The 23,998-nt window shown below is 35.8% G+C and overlaps 3 protein-coding genes and 1 non-coding gene across 7 annotated transcripts; 1 reads left to right on the top strand and 3 right to left on the bottom strand.

Moving 5' to 3' along the window:
• Nucleotides 1-772: 772 nt before the first annotated feature.
• Nucleotides 773-11,240, top strand: LOC110613116 (E3 SUMO-protein ligase SIZ1). Of its 4 annotated transcripts, XM_021754072.2 has the most exons (17): nt 773-1,090; nt 1,220-1,366; nt 3,204-3,284; nt 3,595-3,637; nt 4,032-4,119; nt 4,303-4,465; nt 4,633-4,763; nt 5,814-5,882; nt 6,218-6,305; nt 6,391-6,466; nt 6,733-6,806; nt 7,054-7,161; nt 7,417-7,575; nt 8,740-8,844; nt 8,935-9,015; nt 9,094-10,303; nt 10,462-11,240. In XM_021754072.2, exons 2-17 carry the CDS (start codon nt 1,343-1,345, stop codon nt 10,599-10,601), a joined length of 2,640 nt encoding a protein of 879 aa, XP_021609764.1. In that variant the 5' UTR covers nt 773-1,090; nt 1,220-1,342; the 3' UTR covers nt 10,602-11,240. The 4 variants fall into 4 exon arrangements, with proteins under 4 accessions (XP_021609764.1, XP_021609763.1, XP_021609765.1 ...); XM_021754071.2 differs by having other exon boundaries at nt 773-1,366; XM_021754073.2 differs by having other exon boundaries at nt 774-1,366; nt 4,047-4,119.
• Nucleotides 11,241-12,486: 1,246 nt separating this feature from the next.
• On the bottom strand, nt 12,487-16,471 carry LOC110613446 (general transcription factor IIH subunit 2). Its single transcript, XM_021754573.2, has 5 exons — nt 16,201-16,471; nt 15,725-16,001; nt 14,198-14,659; nt 13,542-13,914; nt 12,487-13,035 (listed from the first exon to the last, which is right to left on the bottom strand). The coding sequence occupies exons 2-5, from the start codon at nt 15,998-16,000 to the stop codon at nt 12,911-12,913; spliced, it is 1,236 nt and encodes a 411-aa protein (XP_021610265.1). The 5' UTR covers nt 16,001; nt 16,201-16,471; the 3' UTR covers nt 12,487-12,910.
• A 160-nt stretch (nt 16,472-16,631) lies between these two features.
• On the bottom strand, nt 16,632-16,704 carry TRNAK-CUU. The gene has a single exon. It is a non-coding gene; the product is annotated as a tRNA-Lys (tRNA).
• Nucleotides 16,705-18,643: 1,939 nt separating this feature from the next.
• Nucleotides 18,644-23,512, bottom strand: LOC110613807 (transmembrane protein 209). The gene is made up of 7 exons (XM_021755134.2): nt 23,046-23,512; nt 22,202-22,257; nt 21,196-22,100; nt 20,471-20,666; nt 20,162-20,347; nt 19,655-20,028; nt 18,644-19,072 (listed from the first exon to the last, which is right to left on the bottom strand). The coding sequence occupies exons 1-7, from the start codon at nt 23,246-23,248 to the stop codon at nt 18,932-18,934; spliced, it is 2,061 nt and encodes a 686-aa protein (XP_021610826.1). The 5' UTR covers nt 23,249-23,512; the 3' UTR covers nt 18,644-18,931.
• Nucleotides 23,513-23,998: the final 486 nt, after the last annotated feature.

Genomic DNA, 23,998 nt, shown 5'->3' with positions numbered 1-23,998 from the left:
TTATATTTTATGTCTTATTTTTAATAACCTTAAATTAAATATAATAAAAAGAGAAAACATGCTGTTGTTTACCTCTCCTATTTAAACGGTATTTATTTTAACCGCTTACTTTAAAATTTTGAGTTAAAAAATCATTTTTAAATTTAAGAACAGAGTAATAAGTTGAAGATATGTGAGTGTTCATGTGATTCCTTCCTTGCCCTGAAGTTGTCTTCTTTATTCAGTCTTGATTATCTATAGGCTACATCTTCTCATTTTTTTTTTTTATTTTAAAAAAAAATTTAACTACTGTGAATATAATCAAATTGCAAATCACATTAAATATCATTGACTATGATTTAAATTTTCATAATATCAGCTGAGAATAATTTTGATATTTTATAAAATATTAAAAAATAGTTAGCTAAATTTAAGGAAAGTCAACAATAATAGACTATTTATATTTATCATTATGATTTTATGAATTTAAATATTTAATAAGTTTTAGTTTTAATTTAGGGTTTAATTAATTAATTTCAAATGATACAGCTTAGTAAAAATATGTATGTGTTTCCATCCATTAAGAGAAAAACACAGTCAAGCAAAATATGTTCGATCAGATGGCGTAGATCAGTGGATCACACTGATCATCTCCGATAGACGGGTGCACCACCCAATCAAGGATTCAAAATTCGTTTGGTTGCTGACGTGGCGGAAGCAGAGCCGCTCAAAGTGACAGCAAGAGACGAAAGAAATCACACTCGAGTCAAGAGAAATCCCCCGAGGCGAGCAAAGAAGAACAACGTATGAACGGAACGCAAGGCCGTGCATCACGAAGCACACAAGCAAGTTACTGAAACCAAACCCGGACGTGTTGTCGTTTCATAAACCGGATTTCATAATCGCCAATAGGTCCGGGTACTTTTTGTAATTGGAGCATGATTTTGCTTTGGTCAAAATAGAAGAAAAAGAAATAAAAGAAACGCTTTAGCAGCGAAACCACCACGCCCAACAAAACGAAGAAAGAAGAGAAGACAAGAGAAGAGCAGTCGGCGTTTACGACTCTGCTAACCCTAACCAATTTCTCTCTTCTATTCTTTCTATTCGACGCGTAAGTGTTTGTATTGGCTATGGTTTTTCACAGTGCTCTGCAGTTTGGCGATTTTCCGGTCATGTCTCTTTAACTCCTTTCGTTTGGAGATTAGTTTGATTAGTTTTCGTTCGGGAAATTTTTGAATAGATCGATCGCTGTTTCGAGACTGTGCATGTGCTGGTTTGGTTGGCTAATTGAGTAATCGATGGTTTAATTTAAAGTATTTCATTTGGGTACCGAATTTGGGCTTCGAGTTTTTGGAGGTCAAAGATGGATTTGGTTACTAGTTGCAAGGTATTTTTACTTGTTTGGATAAATTTTTGTTTTGTTCTATCGCCTAGTTGTGTGCTTTTCATGTTTGTTTGCTGTGGTAGCGTTAGAAGCAGTTTAGTTTGCTCAAGCACGCAAATTAGTTTCGCATATGGTAGCGAGAGTCTGGTATTCAATTAGTGCTATTGGTATGTGTTTTTTTATTTAGCTTCGCGAGTCTTGAGTGGCATCATTGACTGTTTAGTGGTTTGAAGTTGCAACTGGCGTTAGCAATTCTCTTGGGATGTATGGTTACGTGAGTATTTGTTGGCTGTGACTTGTGATTGAGCTTAGTGATGGTACAATTGAAGCTTTTTATTTTTCATTTTAGATTTTTAGTTTTAAATTATGGGCATACCCAAAGTCTACCACGATAAATTGCCGTTAGCTTCCTTACTTATAGATGAGTATCGATTGACTTGGTTTTGTTCATTTCAAGAAATGTAAAAAATTGAACTGAATCGAACCAACCTAGTTTTGTTTGATTTGATTCTATTTGGTTCATTTGTTTTGACATTACAATGAAACTTGTCCACAGATGAAAACGGTCAACACAATTTCATTATCAACAGTCAATGCTCAATGCTCAATTTCATTAATCATCAATCAACATGAAATTGATGCCATTACAAGAGAGAGAGTTATTTGCACCTTGAGGGGATTAAAATATAGTACAGGATTAGAGTCAGAATAGGAGTTGATGACCAAGAAAATGCAAACCCAAGTCCCTCTTTGTTCGATAATTCTTCTTTGTTTTGGACGACCTATGGACGATGCTAATGCCTCCTCCATCTCTCTCTCTCTCTCTCTCTCATGAGTCAGAATTGATTTGATGACCAAGAAAATGCTATCCTGATTCCCATTTTTGTTCAAGAGTTATGCTTCTTCATTTTAGAAGCCTATTTTCAATACTACTGAGACATTCCCTTCCTCTCCCTTGCTCCTCAAAAATATCATAATAACTCTAGTCCTCTCATTCAACTACAAACACACAATTGTGGTGAGCCTGTGCATCTAACATTCATAGAGTGGGGATAGATTGCATATGTATGAGTGTTGATTGGTGAGTGGAGAGGGAAAAAAGTTGGAGGAATTGATTGTGGACTAATTGCAGGAATTGAAAGAGACGTAGAGAGTTAGGATTGATTGAGGAAGCAATGGTGGAGATGGTGGGATCGGGCATCAAAAAGTGGGATGGTTTTTATTTAGGTTTAGTTATGCGATAGAGAACATAGCATTTTATATTAGAAGTTAAAAACCACAGTAATTATCGATTCCGGTTATATGATATAGTTTTCTTTAAAACCGAGCCAAACTTAAGAAACCAAAAACAAAAAAGAAATATCAAAAGTTACTACAGAACTGAATTTCTGAATTTTAGCAGCTAAATCTTATAATTCAGTGTGAACTGTATAGTTTAGGTAGTAATTAAAAATGGGATATCATACAGCTACTCCTTTTAGAATTTTCTTGGTGATTGTGAACATAGCATTGGCAATTTGCTACTTTACTCTTTATTCCATACATCTATTTCTCAACATAATTTGAAAAGCACTCTAAGCTAGGAACATGCATTATTTTCAATACTCCTTTTGAATTTGATATGAAATGTCTTTATGGAGCTTTGGCAAATTATTGAATATGGGAAAACACTTGACTCCACAATCATTTGTTTCGGAACTAGTTGGTACCACGCGATTCTGATGTCTTTTTTGTCAAGTGGTGTTCTTTTCACAGTTTTGCTTAATGATATGGTCATGTTTTTGCCCCCAGTATATTTTCTTTTTTGAAGAGATTGTGAAATCCGTTTCCCACCTTGTAGGATAAATTGGCATATTTTCGGATAAAAGAGCTCAAGGATGTCCTAACACAGTTAGGTTTTTCGAAGCAGGGGAAGAAGCAGGTAGGTGCTTGCAACATTCCTTATGTTGCTATTTTGCTGACCTTGGCATAATGGCCTGATTCATACCCTTTTACTTTTTTTTGTAATTCACGATCCTAACCATTTTACTATTGCATAGTTTTGAGTCATGTCTTGTCTCCTGTTTCAGAAGTCCCTACCCTACCTGTTGCCATAATGGTTCTGTGCTTGAAGATTCTTTTTATTGCATATTATTCATGAACAAAAAAACTTCATGAATTACACGTGCTTCTTCTTTATATGGCCCATTTACTGCGTTGTAACTATAATTTTGCTGTAATTTAAAATGTAGGACCTTGTTGACAGAATATTAGCTGTTCTTGCGGATGAGCAAGGTAAATACTCCCCTCGACCTATTATGCGTAAATGTATTTCTATTTTATTTTAAGGACATATTAAATATTAAAGTATTAGCCATTTATATTTGTAGATAATTAGATATAGATTAACAATGAATCAATAAACCCCTTCATCCGGGCTCTTTTCTGTTGCTATTTCATTGTTAACGTTTTAAATGCTGATCATAATTTTAGTGGTACTACCTATGAAAAGTTGTTATGTGGATCTAGTTCAGGATAATGAGTTTAACTGTTTTTTAAGCATAAAATACATGACAAATTGGAATGTTGTGATTTTAGTACCAGTGGCTTTTTAATGTTTTTATAGTTCATTTGATGCTGTTATATGTCAAGTAATATCCTGTATTCTGTAATTATTTCAAATGATCAGCAATTTTATTTGCAGTTCCAAAGACGTCAGTAAAAAAAAGTGCTGTGGGAAAGGAGGAGGTTGCCAAACTGGTGGATGACATTTACAGGTTCAACATTACATGCTTGATTTGCAACTCCATTTCTGGACGCTCTTGTTTTAATTGTATTTTGTATTTTGTCTTTTGTCTTTTATGTTTAACATACTACGTTGTTTGCTACTTGGATTTGTGGCTACAAACTAATACTATTGTTCCTCTCCATTGACATGCATCTTCTGTTATTGTCTTAAGAAAAATGCAGGTTTCTGGGGCCACTGATTTAGCATCAAAGGGACAGGGTGTCTTGGATAGCAGCAAAGTAGTTATTAAAGGAGAAATGGATGATTCCTTTCTCTTGGATACAAAAGTTCGTTGTCCATGTGGAAGTTCATTGGAGACAGAGTCAATGATTAAGGTATATGACATGACTCTTATTTCTTTTAATAATTACCATATTTAAGTTTAAGATTGAATAGGAATTTGATTGATTTTGAGTGGAAGTTGTTACCCTTTTCTCCACTATACATGCACATAAATCCATGAACTAATTTCTCATACTTTTTGGCCATATTCTACTGGCAGTGTGAGGATCCCAGATGTCGAGTGTGGCAACACATTGGTTGTGTTATAATACCTGAAAAGCCCATAGAGGGCAATCTGCAAGTTCCTGACTTGTTTTACTGTGAGATCTGTCGTCTGTGCCGTGCTGACCCGTATGTATTGTCCATGCTTACCTTCTGTTGTATTTATTGTTTTTATGAATGGGTTGGAATGTAAGGCACATAATCCCTCTTTCTTCTGTCTAATTTTGAGTGGAGAGAGTTCACATTATTTGTTTGTTGTATCATATGTGCCACTATAATACATCTTTAAACATTAATTTTCTTGGGATTATTTATTTCACATCTGACTGTATATTTTCATGTGCCTTTTGTGTTCCTCAAGCTACTCAATCACAATGATTCATTACTTCGACAATGTTTTTATGGACATGTTAAGTGTATTGATGTTTAGTTGCTGGAGAATAATGGAAACTATAACTGCATGCTATTCTAGAAGTGTTTAATTTAGTGATCTGAAGATGCTACTGTATTTTCATGGTATATTAATAAAAATATGATGTCATTATGGCTCTGAAGGAGGCAACATACATAGCTTTTGATGTTAATAGATCATGAAGGTAGAATTGTTCAGTCAGTGATTGTAGGGATATGAATATTTGAGATGGAATAAAATGATACTTCCAATCAAGTGGAATCAATTGCAGATGAGAGTGATTTACAGTTAATACTTGTCTTATTATCAAGGGGTTAGGATAAAACAATTGTTGTTTTGAGCAGGTGAGGGGCAGTGGGTAAAATTGTCAATAGGTTATGTGATTATGATTGTAAGAGGAATATTAAGAAGCTTGATTTTCAAGACCAATGGGGAAGGAATAATAGATTTTGGCTTAAAAATCTTATACTGTATGAACTATTGTGTTCTTTAGATTTGGGAAGTGCTAACCAAAAAGATATGATTATCCTTTCTCTTGCTATCTCCATCTTGTGGGGTGAAAGCTAAATTGCCAAAGATAAAAAAATTCTCAGATGCTCATTCTCATGTATTCTTCACAGCATCTCGTGTAGGATAATTCTTTTCATTAATCCCTAAATCTTATTTGTTTCATGTTGTGGTTTGGTTTGTCTTATTGCTGTCATTTTACTCTATTATTGATGCTGCTGTTGCATCTTATGTAATGATTTGTCCCTTCATATATACAGTTTTTGGGTTACTGTTGCACATCCTTTGTATCCCGTGAAGCTGGCTACTACAAATATTCCGGCTGATGGGTGAGTGCATCATATACATGTTCCTCTTTTGACTTCCGAGAAGGTGATAACATACTTATTTTTCCCCAGTTTTCCTTAGAAGCCGGATCAAACAGAGTTTCTTAACATATAATACTTGCTATGTAAATGTTTGGAGCTTTTTTTTTTTATTTCACATGCATACTAGACATGCGTTTAACCTTTATATGTGCATAATGTTAGCACTGAATTTAGAGTTGGCATTTTGTTTCTCCTTTTTGTCCTTAATGAAGAATGTAAATGAGTCGTCATTATTTATGCCAGAGCTTATTATTGACATCACTTGTGTTTAATGTCTTTTATGCTGGACTTTCCAGTCCAAGCCCAGTGCAGAGTGTGGAGAAAACATTTCATCTTACAAGGGCTGACAAGGACTTATTGACAAAACAAGAATATGATATTCAGGTTGGTGTAGCGTACAAGTGATTTATATCCAATTCAATTATACATGTCATGTACTGATGGTTGTTGTGATACTGCTTCCTTTTAGGCTTGGTGTATGCTTTTAAATGACAAGGTTCCATTTAGGATGCAATGGCCACAATATGCAGATCTACAGGTCAATGGTATGGTGGTCATCTATATATTTCTTTCTTTTTTTTCCCTACTTGTTGTGATTGAGAAATATTCTGATACCCTTTTTATCTAGAAAGAAAGGATCAGAGTATGAATGTATAATTTGGTTCGCTGCAATAGAACATGACATGCATGCATTATGTCAGTTCTGTTCAATTATTGCATACTATTATTGAAAATACATATACATTGTTTTGGTTTTTAAAATTACACTGCTGTTTGCTTGTCAATTTATAAAATTACGTGTGACCTGCAGGTGTGCCAGTTCGAGCTATTAATAGACCTGGTTCACAACTATTGGGGGCTAATGGTCGTGATGATGGTCCAATTGTGAGTCTTTATCTCTCTGTTTTGCATAATTTTGACTTACATTTGTTTATACCTTCCTTTTGTATGTGTTTTATCTTTCTGTTGTATTTTTCCCACTTGGTTACATCTCTCTCACATTCAAAAATTATTATCTAGTTTTTTTTGTTGTTGTTTCTGGGAGGAGGAGGTGGGGGTGAGTGGACTTCCTTTTGGGTTATGAATTGTTTTCTTTTTTGTCACCTTAATTTGCTACCTTTCTTGTTGTTAGATCACGCCATGTACAAAAGACGGGATCAATAAGATATTATTAACTGGATGTGATGCTCGTATCTTCTGTTTAGGAGTCAGAATTGTGAAGCGAAGAACTGTTCAACAGGTAATTGCATCTCTTGCTCTCTACCCTTTCATCCCCTTTGTGTTGTTTTACTGGTTTGAATATTCTCAGTTGAATAGGATCTGCTAAAGGGGAAAGTAATCTACAATTACATGTTTTTCCTTAGATCCAGTGTACTCTCAAGTATCAGTGTGCAATCCTGTTTTGCTGTGTAGATACTTAACTTGATAATCTACATGCTTTCCTTAGATCCAGTGTACTCTTAGAATTAGTGTTCAATTCTGTTTTGCTGTGTAGATACTTAACTTGATTCCAAAGGAGTCTGATGGTGAACATTTTGAAGATGCACTTGCCCGAGTTTGTCGTTGTGTTGGTGGTGGAGCAGCTGATAATGCTGATAGTGACAGTGACCTGGAAGTTGTTGCAGATTCTTTTGCTGTTAGTCTCCGCTGTCCTGTAAGTTACACCTTAACTATTTTGTATTGTGATTACATGCTTCCATGCGAGTGTCTAGTTTTGCAATATGTTTATGTCGATAAAATGTCAAATAAGTTCTATGAAAATTGGTACTCAAGCTCTAAATATCCTTGAAATATGTTTCTTTCTGTATTGAGTGATAATATAGCCCTTATAATATTCATCACAACTGACATTTGCTCCTAATTTTCCTGGATATTGGGTGTGTTTAGATGATTCTTGCAATGAGTATAAAATTTTCAGAGAAAGAAGTGTCATAGCATATATTTGAATTATACACAGTCAAATATCATCTCTCACATTGTGGGAGATAACTATTTGTAGTGCAGCCATTCTCCTCTAATAAGGGCAATTTGATATTTAGTCTCTAGATTTCACCATGATTAACACAGGGTTCCTGCTTTTTGAAAATTGAACTATTTAATCCCTAACTTCTGCTTCTATCAAAATTTTTATGTCTGTTCATCTGATTTCTTTAGTGTTGGGTGAAAGGACATTAGACTTCCTTCTATCTCACTCTCCAAATCCAACAATATCAGCTAGAATAAAATCAACAAGAATAAGAACAACTTCCGCCTCTGTCTGGCCAGTTCTATAACAAAATCAATAATCGCATGATCTACTTCACACGAGAACAAAACCAACAGGAACAGTTACAAACCAATAAGAAAATTCCTCAATTCATCAACTGCCCAACAAATCAAACAATTAGAGAAAGATATAAATCAACAAGAATAAAGTGCAGTACTTACTCAACAAATCCAACAATTAAAGCAAATCCAGCGATTCCCCTTCTTTTTTTCAGAGGGGTGGGGTTCAGCCTTTGCCATGGATTGTGAATCAGCTATTCTCGTGATTTCAATTTGTGGCCTCCAGGTGACACTGATACAAAACTACGTAAAATTTCTCTGTTGAGACTTTGAAATTTGAACATGTGAAAACTGTTCAATATTAAAATTTTTTCTTGTAATTTATTGTATTTCTGTTTCAAATGATTGACTTGCCTCCTCCATTTCATCTGTGGAGTGAACTTTGAGTGGAACTTGGAAGAATATGAGGATGTTTTTGGACATTGAGTTTCTACAATTATTATGGAAAGTCAGGGATTGTTTTAGATATTGATTTCATTGTTAACTCGTGCAGATGAGTGGTACGAGAATGAAGGTTGCTGGAAGATTTAAACCTTGTGCTCACATGGGCTGTTTCGATCTTGAAGTTTTTGTAGAAATGAACCAGCGTTCTAGGAAGGCAAGTTAATCATTATCTCATTTTTTGGGGGTTTCTATTATAGCTGTTTTGTGTGTTCGACTGAGCATTGGATAATTGGATAATTTGCAGTGGCAGTGCCCCATTTGTCTCAAGAACTACTCGTTAGAGAATCTAATCATTGATCCATATTTCAATCGTATCACTTCTAAGGTAGTGCTTCCTGATTTTTACATCTGTAAATTGGATGAATTCTTGCATGCAAAATATCATTTACTTTGGTGGTGCCAGATGTGGAACTGTGGCGAAGATATAACCGATATTGAGGTGAAGCCAGATGGTTCTTGGCGTGTGAAAACCAAAACTGAAGCTGATCGTAGAGATGTTGGTGAACTTGCACAATGGCACTATCCTGATGGTTCTCTGTGTGAACCTATTGGGGGAGATGTCAAAACAAAATTGGAAATGGAAAAGCTGATCAAGCAGGAAGGACCTTCAGATGGACATAATGGTATTGGTTTGAAACTTGGAATTAGGAAGAACTGCAACGGTTTTTGGGAAGTCAGCAAACCTGAGGATGTGAATACGTCCTCTTCTGGTAGTAGATTGCTAGATAAGTTTGAAAACCATGAACAGAAAGTTATTCCTATGAGCAGTAGTGCCACAGGTAGTGGTCGAGATGGTGAAGATCTAAGTGTAAATCAGGATGGCGGTGGAAATTTTGATTTCACAAGCAATGGGATTGAACTTGATTCGTTGACTCTAAATGTAGATTCAGCATATGGATTCGCTGATAGAAACATTTCTGCACCAGTGGTGGATGCAGAAGTTATTGTTCTTAGTGATTCTGATGATGATAATGATATATTGATGGCACCTGTTGCTGTTTACAAGAATGATCAAACTGCTGATGGTGGGGCTGCTTATCCAATGCCCCCTCCTGCAATTGCAAATCCCTATCCTGAAGATCCTACAGTGGGGAGTGGTTTGGGCTTTCTAAATTCTAATGATGATGAATTTGGTATGCCCCTCTGGCTGCCACCTGGAAGCCAAGCTGGCCCAGGGTTCCAATTATTTAATTCAGATGTATCAAGTGCCTTGGATTTGCAGCATGGTCCTATCAACTGTCCCATGTCAATGAATGGTTACACACTGGCTCCAGATACTGTTATTGGACCTGCTAGTTTTGTGCCAGATTCTTCTGTTGGTAGATCTGATGCTGACATAAATGATGGCTTGGTTGATAACCCCTTACAATTTGGTGGTGAAGATCCTTCTCTTCAAATCTTTCTTCCAACTAGACCTTCAAATGCGTCAGGGCATTCTGATTTGAGGGATCAAGCTGATGTGTCAAATGGTGTCCGTACAGAGGATTGGATCTCTCTGAGTCTTGGTGGTGGTGGTGCCACTGGTCGCTGTGATTCAGTTCCTGAAAATGGACTGAACTCGAGGCAGCATATTCCATCGAGAGAAGGTGCAATGGAGTCTTTGGCCGACACTGGTATGTCCCTTTAGTAATTGCAGTTTTAGACTCCATGTTTCTGCTTTTAGTTATGGAATTTCTGTTATCAGTCTAGCAAGTAGTTTTATGCGACAGTACATCTATGCTAACTTTTTTGTGTAGTTATTTTATAGTTCTAATAATCCCTGCTCCTACAGCTTCTTTGCTACTTGAGATGAATGATGGTAGATCTGAGAAGGCAAGTCGGCCAAGATCTGATAGCCCTTTCACATTCCCTCGCCAAAAACGTTCTGTAAGACAGCGGTTGTATCTTTCCATCGACTCAGACTCAGAGTAGTGAAGTGCCCTTTCCCTTTTTCTGCTGGGAATACTACCTTTGAATTTTTTTTCCTGGACAAATCTTCTGGGATGATTGAGTGATAGAAGAAAAAGATGATCAACATTTGGTTCCTGTGACATGGAAGTCTCAGATGAGGCAGTACATTGGGAGTGATGTTGCTGGGAAAAACTCTCCTCTTAAAGTTGTGTTGACAGCTGAAGATTATTTTGTGCGATTGGTGAGATGCAGGCCTCGTAAACGCCCCCTAAATTTTATGCGGTTTACTTTGTTCTATCTGGATTGTTACTAGCAGACAATCTCATCTCAACAAAGATCTATGTGCAGTTCTGGTAAATTGTACAGCAGATAGTCATTTAATTCTGAAAATTGGATTAAACCATTGGTCAGTTAAAGAGAAGCCCCCAGTTCATAAGACAAGTATCCATCTTTTTTTTTTCTTTTTTTTTTTTTTTTGGGGGGGGGGGGGTCGTTCTTTTTAATGACGAGAGCAAATAGTTTTTGTAAATGTCCCATAGATTCAGTTACAGTTAATTATAGAAAGAATAAGATATTTCCCAAGTGTACGACTTTGCAAGTTTGTTTTTATTGTTGTCTTTTACAATTGGGTCTCAAATATTGAACATTGAATATTTATTATTTGCTCGAAATCATTGATACAGGGGGCAGGGCTATGGCACTTGACATTAGGTGTTCCTTTGAAATCAATTTTTGGCCAAGCACAAAGTCTGATGTTGAAGGGCTTTAATTTTGCTTCTGTTACTTGATTGTAGGGATGCCCCTCCAATCAACCGCAACCCTCTTTTTCTCTCTCTCTCTCTCTCATGCACACGCCCACAGCTTGACAGGCATTATAAGAGCATAGGAAGGCATAATGCATAAATTTTCCTTTCCTGGTCTATGGCTGGCATTGTAGAATAAAGTATTACATAATCCTATATATGCAACAAATTTAGATTTATACTCCCTGGGAATTCTTTTGTTATCTTTGCAGTGGGTTTATTCACATGCATATCGCCTAGTGCTTGGAACTTGGATGTTATTTGGTTTGAGGTTTAAAGGAACTAGACATTACAACTTGGTTTAATGTTGCTCTCCATCATTTCACCTCAGCTCCAGATGGTTCATGATGTAGGAGCATAGTCATTAAAGGCCTGATCCAGGCACACTTGAGGCTCGCTAGCTCTTAACTTGATGTTTTGATAGCCTAGGCATGTGCTTTAGTACATTCTCGATGATCAAGTTTTCAAATTTGGCATTACTAATGACAACTGGTTGCTGTTTATATGTTTTAAAATTTTTTTTTATTATTATTTTTACATTTTAATTGTTTTTTTTACTAGACAAATCCATCAGAGGAAAATAAACTCCATATATTCAAGCTTGTCAAAGAAATAGCCGTCTTAACTTAAAGACGGGCCCTCTAATTGCAAGCTTTCTAACATGATTTAAAGAGACATCATTGATGTACAAAGACTTCAACATCCGCAAGTAAACTACCCAAATAAGAGAAATCACATTTTAATTGCCATTTAGTTTCTTGGTTATATAAAATTGTTTTTTATTATTATCTTTATTATTCACTTTACTCGGGCATGCGCTTGGATAATACGATCAGACTTGGCCAATATGAACATCAGTTCTTTCGTCGCCATAACCAATACGCCTTCCATAGCGTACGAATGCATTTGATAATCTCTGATGTTTTAGATCCTGGACCTGGGCCATGTGGAATTAGGGAATGTATCGCAAGTAAACATATAGAACCGAGATCAGACTCAAAATCAAAGATCAAATACTTTTGAACTAGAATGAACCTGCCGAACTACTTGTAGATTGTAGATCAAAATTCTCTTTTTCTAAATAAATAAATAAAATTCACCAGTTAAATTAAAATCGATGTAAAATTCAAAAGCCTGATACAATTTTGGTCCTGATATTCCTGAAAATTGAAATGGATACTGGTTCTAATATGAGTTCAACACATTGGCCACATCTAGCATCATAACAGCCGCAAATAAGCAAGTTACGTTTCAATTCTTCCTGTTTGCATTACCAAAAGTTGAGATTGAGGAAAAATGAAAAAAGGCTACAAAGGATATGCAAATACATTTAATTTCATCCATCTAGGCCAAGATAATCATCTACGCTTCTGAAGCTGATGATCTTATAGATGGGATGTATGCCCTGAACTTGCTCAGACTTGGCTTGAAGGTCCAGTACTAGAACAATAATCATAGCTGTATGGCCTCTGGAAGACATAAAAGTTGGAGCAAAAATTCCTCATTTTTCATCAGTGCTAATCGCGTCTATGAATGTCTGAAACTCTCGCAGCCTGGGCAGTTATGCAAGCTCTCGTGAATGTAAATATCACAATCAACACAGAAGTACTGATTGCATTTTGGGCAAGCAACAGAAAGGCCAAGCTTGTTGCCTATGACAAAATCACCAATAAATCAGTATACACACACAGACAGAGAGAGAGCGAGAGATAGAGAGAGAGAGAAACACTGGCCAAGGGAGGAAGAGAGACATAACTCATCCTAAACCTAAGGCCTCCACTAATGGAAGTTCCATGAGTAAACGTGATTGACCTGAAAGCGTACATTTTTCTTCATCAACTTCTTTACAAAATGATAGCTGTCTTCGATAAGGCGTTTACATTACCTAGCGTAATTAAATTTGTCTTGCAATTAGGTTGTGTAGTTTATGACACCCATTTTCCATTCTTTACTTGCAACAAAAAATACAAGCAGGCCCTACACTGCATATGGATGAAGGCTATGTCTAGCATACTGTAATACAAAATGGAAACAAAATTCTTTATTGAGATCTAATAGAAAATTTGATTGCATCATATTATATTACAGCATATCAAACGTAACAGAAGCATATATTGGAGGTCACATGCATAACCACAACCACAAGTTCCTAACGTACCAGGATTGAGGAGGCTCTGTTGGCAGCCAAAACAAGTTTTTGGTGGTCTTTGAAGTGGCGTATTTTGCCGTGGAGACACCTCATCAAATGGTGTAATGGGAAAGAGATGATGATAGGACCTTGCCAAATGGGGTGAAGAAACCAGTGTCAATCCACAAATCCGGCATTCAGTAGGAAGCTCACATACACGTGCCTTGCATCTTGGACAAATGTAACCATCACCCACTTTAGCTTCTTTATGACAAGAACATATAGCGATAGAGCCCTCGGCTGCCCTCTGTGGGAAACCCATCTTAATCAAGTTAGCAATAGCAAATTCTGCTATTGCTGGAGGTGGCGGTGCATGATCCAGCATTAACTCTTTGAAATGGGCCTGAATCAGATAAATTGATACAGGTAAATTACACAAATCTCTGAATTTTACGTAGCCTTAGAGCTCAGATAGATAAGAAGTTATATTGATAAAGAAGCAACAATAACAAAGTGAATACCTACAATTATAGGTAGAGTAGCAAGAACATGCACGCATATTAAAAGCATTAATAAAATGTTTCTGGTGCTGAGAACTATCAGATGATGGCTTTCACCATAAATTGCAAAGAAAATGTAATATTTCATTCAATTCCAAGTGAATCTGAAAATCCACTAAAACTCACCTCATCCATTGCAACAGAGTATAATCCACCAGTTTCTTGACAGAGGAGTTTGCATATAAACATTTCTGCAGAAAGACCAATAACTGAGCACCTTATTTTAGATTTCTTGCATTTCTGGATGCTCTCCATTATATCTCCTGGATCACAGGTACTGAGAGCTGAATATAAGATCAGGACTTCACGGTGACCATATGATGGAATTTGATCAAGATATCCGCAGACAAGGTCTAAGGCATTCTGTAGTGAGGAATCACCTGAGCATTCCATCTTTCCCATCAAAGCCTTAATATGGGACTCTGGACTCCCACCAAGCTCCGTTAAGGGATGTGCAACCCCATCTTTTATAGTTACCAAACCAATCTGGCTGAGTGGATTCTGATCAAAAAACTCCCTAATAAAAGCCTCAACATGTTTTGTGATCACAACCATTCGACTTGGCCGAAAATCCATCTCTGATGCTGCCTAGACAAGTTGACAGGAACAAAATGCACAATTACAGAAGTTAGCCGCACGATACGGTTAGGAATCATTTGAACTGTAAATTGAGAGTTTGTAAAAGAACTGAAACTTGTACTGCAATGACAATGTCAATGTCAGAAAGCCCTTTCACAGTTAATATTGCAAAGCTACAACATATCTCGCCTCCTCAAATGATAAAAGAAATACTGAAGCAGAGAGCAAAAAATGTATTAACAAAATAAAAATGGCTGCAAAGAGCCCATAGAAGATTCCCTGAGCAGATTGTACTGCCCTCCATACCAGATAAATCCCCCTCAACTGAAATGGGTCCCCATACATAGATTCTAGTTCTGGCAACATTCTCATGTATTTTAGTTCCCTTGTTCTTCTAACTAATTAACCATCTTGCCTTTAATGTCAGCCGTCTCTTTCTAGACCCTTCTCCTTCCATTCTCCTCCATTCTATTATAGGTTCCTCCTTGGCTCTTTCTTAATGTAACCTTAATTATTTGGGGCCATGAGCTTCACTTCCTGGCTCTTTAGCCGAGTGCCTATCGCCACACCTCTGAATTTACTATTTTCAGTATCAATTGAAGATAGTTCCCTTCTCACCAGCCAAGCTTTCCAGTGCTCCCATGCTTATCTTTTATGTTGGCATGAATCTTGGGTTCACAATCACAAGTCACAACTTAAAGAAACTAAGCCTTATTATTATAGTGGAATAACTTCAATTTTGCAAAAATTAGTTCCATAACTCTGGAGGAATCTGTATATAATCCGCTTAAACTGCCAACCATCTCAATTTAATAGAGTATTGCAGAGTTGTGAAGTTGAGAAAGTTTTCACAGAAAGTCATGGACATATTGAAAGAAAGGTTAACCCAAGTCTTTAACAAGTTTTACAATTTAATTTTCCAAATAGAGATGAAAAATAATCCATGCTCCTATTGCGTCACACTGCGATATACCACCATTTCTGTTGATCTGACCCTATTACTACTGATGCCAGATCTCTCTCTTCAATCACAAAAGATAGACCGAAGCATGGAGTGGTGAGAGAGAGAAATACCCTGGAGAGATCAACAACGATATAAAGAAAGCGAATAAGGCCCTTCTGGATGCGAGCAGCATTGGCAGAAAGGGAACGAAGGCGTCGCCGATACTGAGCATGGTAGATGGCCTTATTGTCTATAGGACAAAGCAGTCCTGATTCATCCTCTTCCAGAGCCTCCCATGATCTCTCATCGGTGTAAGTCCTCTCCCATGCATCGAGTCCACCATCTATGTCATCATCATCTTCTTCTTCAGCCTCTCCATTCAATCGCCTCTTTTCACCTGTGCTCATACTGTAAAATGACAAAGAACTTTATGTCTATTTATTGTTCAATACAATTGAATACTGGCCTAATCCCAAATACAATTCAACCAACTACACTCCAATTTCAAAATTCCTGATCCTCAAACCCCTAATACCAAATACACACACTTCAAATCAATAAACCCACAGATTTAAATAAGTTTAACACCCAAGTACAATAATCCCACCTCAAAACAATAAATCTCAGCACAATGACCTCTGCATAGTCTCCAATCCTCAGTATTACCAACTCATCGGATCGAGAGGCGGTCGCGACTTGCGTTAACGTGGGTAGAGGGGCCGACAACTTGCTTCGGTGGCTTGATTTGGTGGAGGAGGGGCTGCGACTGCTACGGGAGTGTGATGCGCCTTGCGATTGCAGAAGAGATTATAAGGAGTGGTTTAGGTTGAGGGATTTTAACTTTTGAGTTTGGGCTGGGGTGAGCTGGTTTGGATTGGGTTAGTTTACTTGGTTAATCATGTGAAACACCAAACCGATTTAGTTTGATTTAAACTGAAAAGCGCTCTCCTCTTTGTGGGAGCCGATTGCTTGGTGATTTGATACAAAAAACGGTGCGTTTTATTTCCGTATGCAGTATAATGAAATGAAAAATAATTTCGCCCACCGTGGGGCTCGAACCCACGACCACAAGGTTAAGAGCCTTGCGCTCTACCGACTGAGCTAGACGGGCTTATGGGAAACTTGAACAACTAAAGTAAATATGAACAAAAGTTGACTAAATGAAATTTAAACATAACACTTAAAAGCTTTAGGATAAAAAAATTTCACACGTTACTGCGTATTTATATCTAAAATTCTATAATAAAATAAAATAATTTTAATTTGTATTATAAATAAAAAATTAAATTGAATATGAAAAATTAACAATAAATTACATTATAATTCTTAAAATTTTAATAAATTATAAAATTTTAATTTAATATTAAAAAGAAATATATTTTATATTTATTATATAATAATAAATAGATTATAAGTAATAGATATTTATTATAAATGGATTTCTATTTTATAAAAATATTATAGATATTAAAATATTTTAAAGGTTAATATTCGAAACTATTATTTTTCTTTGTAATTTTTTTGTAACTCGATACTCTCGCCTTTTTCTCTTCTTAAATTTAACTTCTTTTTTCTTTTCCATGAAAGACGATCTGCATTAATTGACTATCCAAGTGGCTTCTCCCATCAAAAGTCAAGATAGCCGAAAGCAACGATCGTTCTATGTTAGAACTGCCGAGAACTCGGCAATTCTCGGACATTTAATGTATTGAAGGATTTGATTACTAGTTACAAGTCGGACATTTTATTTTTGATAGAAACAAAAACTCTTAGTTCTCACATAAAATTTTTTCGTAACTTTTACATTTTGATAATTGCTTCTCAGATAAGGATTTGAAGGTGACCTTTCATGTGAAAAAGTTTGCTTCTCAGATAAGGATCTCAGATAAGGATTTGAAGGTGACCTTTCATGTGAAAAAGTCATGTGTCTATTTCTGTGATTAGCTTTTCTTTAAATTTTATTGATTCGATTATTTGGTAAGATAATATCCAATGGAGGTTTACTGGTTATTATGAGTTTCTGAAATCGCAACGACGACCTCAGTCTTGGAATCTTATTCGAGATTTATCTCGTAGAAACTCTCTTCCATAATTTTGTTCGGGAGATTTTAATGATTTATACTCGAGAGATGAGAAAGAAGAAGGAACATCTTTGCTAATATATGTTGTGCAGGGGGTTTAGACAAGTACTTGAGGAGCAATTTTTGTCAAATTATCTTATACAGGGGTTTAATTTTAAATGATCATAAATCTTTGTTAGACTCTAAAACTGATATTTATATTACACGGGTTCGCCGTAATACTACTCTCACGGTTCATACTTTGATTAGAGAATCTATTAGGTATAATCGTCTGTCTGTTTGAAATAATATCTCTCTTTATTTGATAAAATTTTATTAATATAATAATTAATTTTGCTTTAAAAAAATATTTGAAACTATTATATTATATATTCATATTATGTAAAAGTTTATTTTATATTAATAATATTGAATAAAATAAAATATTATATAGTTTTCTTTTTCAAAATCTGTTTCCAATTTTTATTTTTCGTTACTACATTGTATAGAAAAGTATAAATATGAGATAGATAATAAATTAATAAAAAAATAATATTATTAAAATAAAATATGTATGTTAATGACATTTTATTAGTCAAATAAATTTTTTTAAAAAATTACTGTTAATTTTTTAGAATTTTATTTAGTTTTATTATCTAAGATTTGACATTTTGATTATAAATATAAAATAATGGAAATATTTGAAAATTTTTTTCAGTAGTTTTTCCTTTAATAAATGTTAAGAATATAAATTGTGAACTAAACAATTTAAATGAAATTATTTGGTTCACCAAGATTAAACCGTCTGAATTTAGACGCTAAAACCTAAATATCACGTAATCATGCAACTGTTAATTATCACAAATTCGGTTTCATACGACACGAAGGATTATAATTTGAAGGAAAAAAAAAAATCATTGTCTTGGTCTATTGTTTTTGGAACATATTTAAGAGGGCCATAAATCAGCACGGGTTAATCAAAACAGAACATTAGCTAGGGAAATCTACATAACTGATACTTTTGAACAAACTTTCATCCTTACAAACATTTAAGGCCGAAGAAAGAAAGGCAATTTGGGGGAAAGATTCAGAGAACTTTGTCAGTTTCTCTCCAGAAAACGGCAAGACAAGCAGAGTGGACTGAAAAAGTACACTACCAAAATTTTGGACAGCCCTTTTATAGGAAGGAAGATTTTTAACTGGTCCAGTGACTTGAACATTTAGCCATTGGGTTGAGACTTGCATTGTCCATCATACACAGGCACATCTATTAAATAGTCAGTCGTCAGTTTCTGACTCGAGAACTGGAAGGATGCTTAAGGCTGACGAACCAAGATGCATGCCCCGAACTATGCCTCCATATCCTACCTTGATCCTGTGGCACAAAAGCAAGATGGAATCCCACAATGCTGTTCTTCCCTGGAATCAAAGAACAAAATTTCTTTTTACTTTCAACTTCGCAGCACCATATATTATGCAGCCTGAGACTATATGTCACTAACACATTCAAATATCATCACTGTGTTTCACTTCAATTGTCAAATGTGAAGTAAGCTCACACACATCACATGCAAAATGTACATTACGGCAGACACACTAATGTGTGATGCAGCTATCATCTTGTTAATGTATTGACCCCAAGAGTATAGATGAATGCACATTTAACGTAATCACAATGCGTTCTAAAATTGATTATGATAATAATGTTATCCAACCTTGCATCTTACTACTTCCATCCATCCTTTCTCTAATCTGCTTTCCCTTTGTGCAATATTTTTGGTGTTTCAGTTGAGCCTCATGCCCATATCAATGCCACTATCCTTAACATTTCATTGATGCTTTCATAAATTGCTTATTTTCATTATTAAAGTTGAAATTGCCTTAGTAAATGAGGGAGCATTTCTAAGACCCTCGACTGATACGTGAGCAATTTCATTATTGCCATTTTAGCCCTCACTCTTTCCATCCATCACTACGAAGTTAGAATATCGCATTACCTACCTGAAGAGAGAATTGTAGTTTCTTATCCCAGTACAAGGCAAAGATTGGAGGGCTTTGCTTTCCAACAACCATTACACAAGCTCCTGGGTGAATAGTGGAAGGGACACTGGACAAGACAGAAATATACTTCTCAGGAAACCTTTCTTTTGGGGGAAGAACCCCTAAAAATAAGGGGTTTTTGCTAGACTGCACTCCAGCATGAGATGTAGGATCCACATGAAGCATCCACTTTGGGTGCTCTAGGAAAGCACAAAATAAGTATAAGAGCAAGTGTGAGTCTGTAGGAAGCTCAAGAGTCCACTTCTTTTTTTTTTCATAAACCTCTCCACTTCCCAGGTACTCATAGTTCTTCAAGCAGGTTCCTTCGGCAAGCTCTGTAAAATTCCACAAGCAGGTATACTAAGGATGAGTTGCACATTGACGTCAGATATAGAAATTTTCTAAAAGATAAATTGAGATGAAAAATGGATAATAAGAATAAAGTGACAAGTTTAAGATTCTGAATACCCTGAATCCTCTGTACCATATAATCTTCTGGAACACTGGTATGTGGAAGCAAACCTTTGGCCCATTCTCCTTTCATCAATGTATGGAGCCTTTGGTGTTCAGTGATGGCATCCACACACTCCTGCATGATGGGGAGCATAGGATTTTGCTGTGGGGACTGTAGCAGGTTAGCCAGAGGCAACTTAGCTACATGTGGTAAGATCAGAAAACATAAATGCTTATCAACAATCCAAATAATAAACCCAACCCATAGTACAGAGCCATATAGATATAAGATAGAGAGAGAGAAGTAGTGGTGGACAAACTTACGCATGTAAGCATCAATAGCCTGCATAAGAGTAGCACGTAACTGATATAGAAGTCCATCTTCATCAAGTGCGAATGCTGGCTGCCATTCCTTCCTATCAACTGAAGACATAGAAGCAGGAGTTCCACCAGTTGGTGAATCACTTCCCACTTGACTAATTGTGACCGAAATACCAAGTTTAGCAGCTGCTTGCATTACCTACGCATAATAATGCTTAACTAAAATAGTGATAACTATATAACAGATTTGTTTAAGCCATTTTACAGGGAGAATCGCAGCAAGAAAAAGGGACATAGAACAAGCATTCATTTCAAGTTTTCAACATAAATTTCTTAGATTTCTGAACTTAAAGCTAATTTCAAAAAGATGCCAACTTCTGAACATAACACATGATGACTAATCAAGACTTGTTTCACAAATTATGCAGAATATTCTGCCCCATATACTACAAAAGATTTCTGAAATGACATATATTAATCATTTGAGAGCACATATCCTGTAAGAAAAAGAGCATAACTGAATGCTCTTAACAATTGACATGCAGAAGATTTTTCCATGAAGTGTAAACTATCATTGAAGAATGCTATAATCACAAATTCCACTTAAACACTGAAAACAAACAGATATATACTAATTAAACAGAATAATAACACAAATGAAAGATTTTCTACTGAACCATAGAGTTGTAAAAATAATAAACGACAAGCTAATTTTGATGATGGAAGACCTGAATGTGGCTGGTTTCAATTTTGTTAAGTAGAGGATTCAGTACAACTGATGAAAACCATTGCCTAAGGTGGTCACGCCACTGTTCAATTTGAGGATAGATGCCCAAATGCTTGAAAGCTTCAATAGACTCTTCCATGGACATTGGTAGAGGAAGGTCACCCTCTCCTTTCTTAGGTGGAGTGGTAAATTTCTGTGAACCAGGAGACATCCTCACAGGTCGCAAGGGTGTGCTCCTTGTAGTTCCAGATGTATTAGCTGGACTAGCTACAGCATTAGGACTAGCCACACTGAAGCCCCTAATAGTGGGGGGTGGAGTTGCAAGTTTCCCAGCTGACTCTGCAATTTTCTCATCTACTTCTGCCAAAAACTGCTCAAGCTGTTCTTCTGTGGCTATCTCTTTAGTAAAGGTGGTTCGCTTGCCTGACCAAGGAGTTGAGACTGCTGAATCGATCCCTGGAGAAGAGTGAGTAGAGGCTAGAGGTGAACTAGCCCCAGCAACAAGGTATAAAGAGGATGGAGAACTCTGTGACATGGATGGGGTGCTGAAAGAAGTCATTTTATTCCCACTGCCAGCATTTGATTTATCAGGGCCAACTCGGGACTTACGATTGGAACTGATAATTGGTTGGTGAATTGGGACAAGGACTTCTGAAGCAGACAAAATGGGTTTGGACTTGGGAGGTTTCTTTGAAGCTTCAGTTATAACTGATTCAACTTTTGGCTTTAATCCCAAAAGCCCCAGCTGATGGGTCGTTAGAAGTGATTGATCCTTAGTTTCTTTAGAGGGAGATTTTATTGGAACACCAGCTGCACCTCTATGCCAAGAGATGGCTTTGTAGAGGGAAAATAAAGATCCAATAAAAACTGAACCCACGAAAGCTTGTATGACTTTTGAGAATATATCTGACACAACAAAATACAATGTAACAAATATCAAATATAGCAACAGTGACATAATATTTAATCAGATGGTTAAGGAAATTCCACTGAACTAGACAACTTACAAGCTGCCTCTAGGGGGAAATTTGTGTATCTCATTGTTTCAATCAGTCCATTTTCCCTTCATCATTGTGAAGACAAATGATAATGTCAGTCACATTAGATTCTACTAAACCAACCTTACCAGGTTACCGCAGCCACAGAGCATATACTTGGTGTTGAGAATTCTTTCAAGATAAATGACCGCCATATTATGGACTCAAGTTGTTCTCTCCGTAGGAACTAACAGGCCAATTTTTTTCTTTTCTTTTGATTTTACCTATTAGAAAAAACTTTTCTACCTTTTTGTAAATGCAAGTACACAGCAAAACTTCAAGGGAGGGGGGAGGAGGGAGACGAATTGTACAAACATCAAATAGCATGTAGGTCTGACAATCTTAGTCGATGGTGCAAACTTATCAATCATCATAACATGAGACTATAGACAAACTATTCCATTAGTTTTGTTTCCCACTTGCAATCAAATTCTTAAATTGTACCGTGAAAACAATATACAATTGAAACCAACCAAAATGCATAGTGAAATCCCTAAATATTCTACAGCTCTAACTGAAGTACTAACCCTAGTTTATCATATCAACCTCCACAGGGAAGGTTAAAAAAAACCAGAAAGAGACACAGATGATGATAATCATCCAGTAAATCTCCTAGTGTTCTTTAGCAAACAAACAAAACAAATAAAGAAAAAAGTGTAAATAAAATAAGAAAAGATCAAAGCTAAACCCCCTTAAACCCTAATTAACATTCACAAGCTAACAACTCCAAAGGGAGGCCCTACATTGTCAAGTCAAGCTACAAGATTATACAGATACAAATCAACATAGACTTGTGTTCATGTGAAGTCTATACCTGGAGATAATAGAGAATAGAGCGAAAGCGGAAGCAGAGGAGAGAAAGAAGATAAAGAGGAAAACAGATTTAGAGGGCTGGAGGCTGTTGGCGGTTAAGGCAGCGGATAAAGCAGGATTTTGATAGACTGCAAATTTTGATGGTTTGGTCACCGGCGAAGAACTCTTGTCTCTACTGCCGCCTCCACCACCGCCAACTTCCATTGCTAGTAATAATTAGTCGCAGCAACTGGGATTGGAAGAGGAGGGAAATAGAAATGGCTTGTTTATGGCATTGTCGAAGAAGAGAAGAAGGGGAGGTTTTAGCGCTGCGAGGAGAAAGAGGGGTCTCTCTGCTCTGCCTGGGTTTTTTCTTCTCTGAGCTCAAAGTTCAAAGGCTAACAGCTACTTTCAATTTCCGTCCGAGCGCTCAAAAGTACCCTCTGGTTTTTCTAATGGAAAATTTTTGTAAAAAGACTCTAAATTTTATAGTTTTAAATTTCTGTCCCTAATGTGATAGGGGTGATCAATTTAAAAAAATTAGTCAAATTAAATTTTTATATTTTTATTTAAAGACTAAATAAATTAAATTTATTTTTTTATTAATTAAATTTTTATATTTTATTAAATATGAAATAAGTAATGATTTAATAAAATATTATTTTTTAATAATAAAAATTAATTTTTATAATTTTAAAAATTATTTATTAATTTTATATATTTTACATTCTAATTTCAATTAGACAATGATTATTGTTATGACTTGTATAATTTTGATTCTAGTTTCAATTAAATTTAAATAGTTAATTTGATTTTAATTTTAAAAAAATTTAAATAAAATATAAAAAAATAAATATAAATGTTAAAATATTATTAAATATATATTTGATTAAATAAATAAATTATACAAAATGTGCCCATTTACAAAACGTAAAAAATAGTAAAATAAAAATTAAAATAATATTAAATTTAAAT

This window comes from Manihot esculenta, chromosome 4 (genome assembly GCF_001659605.2).
Source record: "Manihot esculenta cultivar AM560-2 chromosome 4, M.esculenta_v8, whole genome shotgun sequence".
Classification (NCBI taxonomy): Eukaryota; Viridiplantae; Streptophyta; class Magnoliopsida; order Malpighiales; family Euphorbiaceae; genus Manihot; species Manihot esculenta.
This window is presented reverse-complemented; position numbering and strand designations above follow the sequence as displayed.

Coding starts and splice junctions, on each gene's coding strand:
- LOC110613807 (XM_021755134.2), bottom strand. CDS start 23,248: ATGGAAGTTGGCGGTGGTGGAGGCGGCAGTAGAGACAAGAGTTCTTCG. Junction 22,101..22,201: donor TTTCCCCCTAGAGGCAGCTT/GTAAGTTGTCTA, acceptor TTGTTGTGTCAG/ATATATTCTCAAAAGTCATA. Junction 20,348..20,470: donor GGCTATTGATGCTTACATGC/GTAAGTTTGTCC, acceptor TACCACATGTAG/CTAAGTTGCCTCTGGCTAAC.
- LOC110613116 (XM_021754072.2), top strand. CDS start 1,343: ATGGATTTGGTTACTAGTTGCAAG. Junction 4,764..5,813: donor CGTCTGTGCCGTGCTGACCC/GTATGTATTGTC, acceptor TCATATATACAG/TTTTTGGGTTACTGTTGCAC. Junction 6,467..6,732: donor TGCAGATCTACAGGTCAATG/GTATGGTGGTCA, acceptor TGTGACCTGCAG/GTGTGCCAGTTCGAGCTATT.
- LOC110613446 (XM_021754573.2), bottom strand. CDS start 16,000: ATGAGCACAGGTGAAAAGAGGCGATTGAATGGAGAGGCTGAAGAAGAA. Junction 14,660..15,724: donor TCGTTGTTGATCTCTCCAGG/GTATTTCTCTCT, acceptor CAACTTGTCTAG/GCAGCATCAGAGATGGATTT. Junction 13,036..13,541: donor ACAGAGCCTCCTCAATCCTG/GTACGTTAGGAA, acceptor ATTTTGTCATAG/GCAACAAGCTTGGCCTTTCT.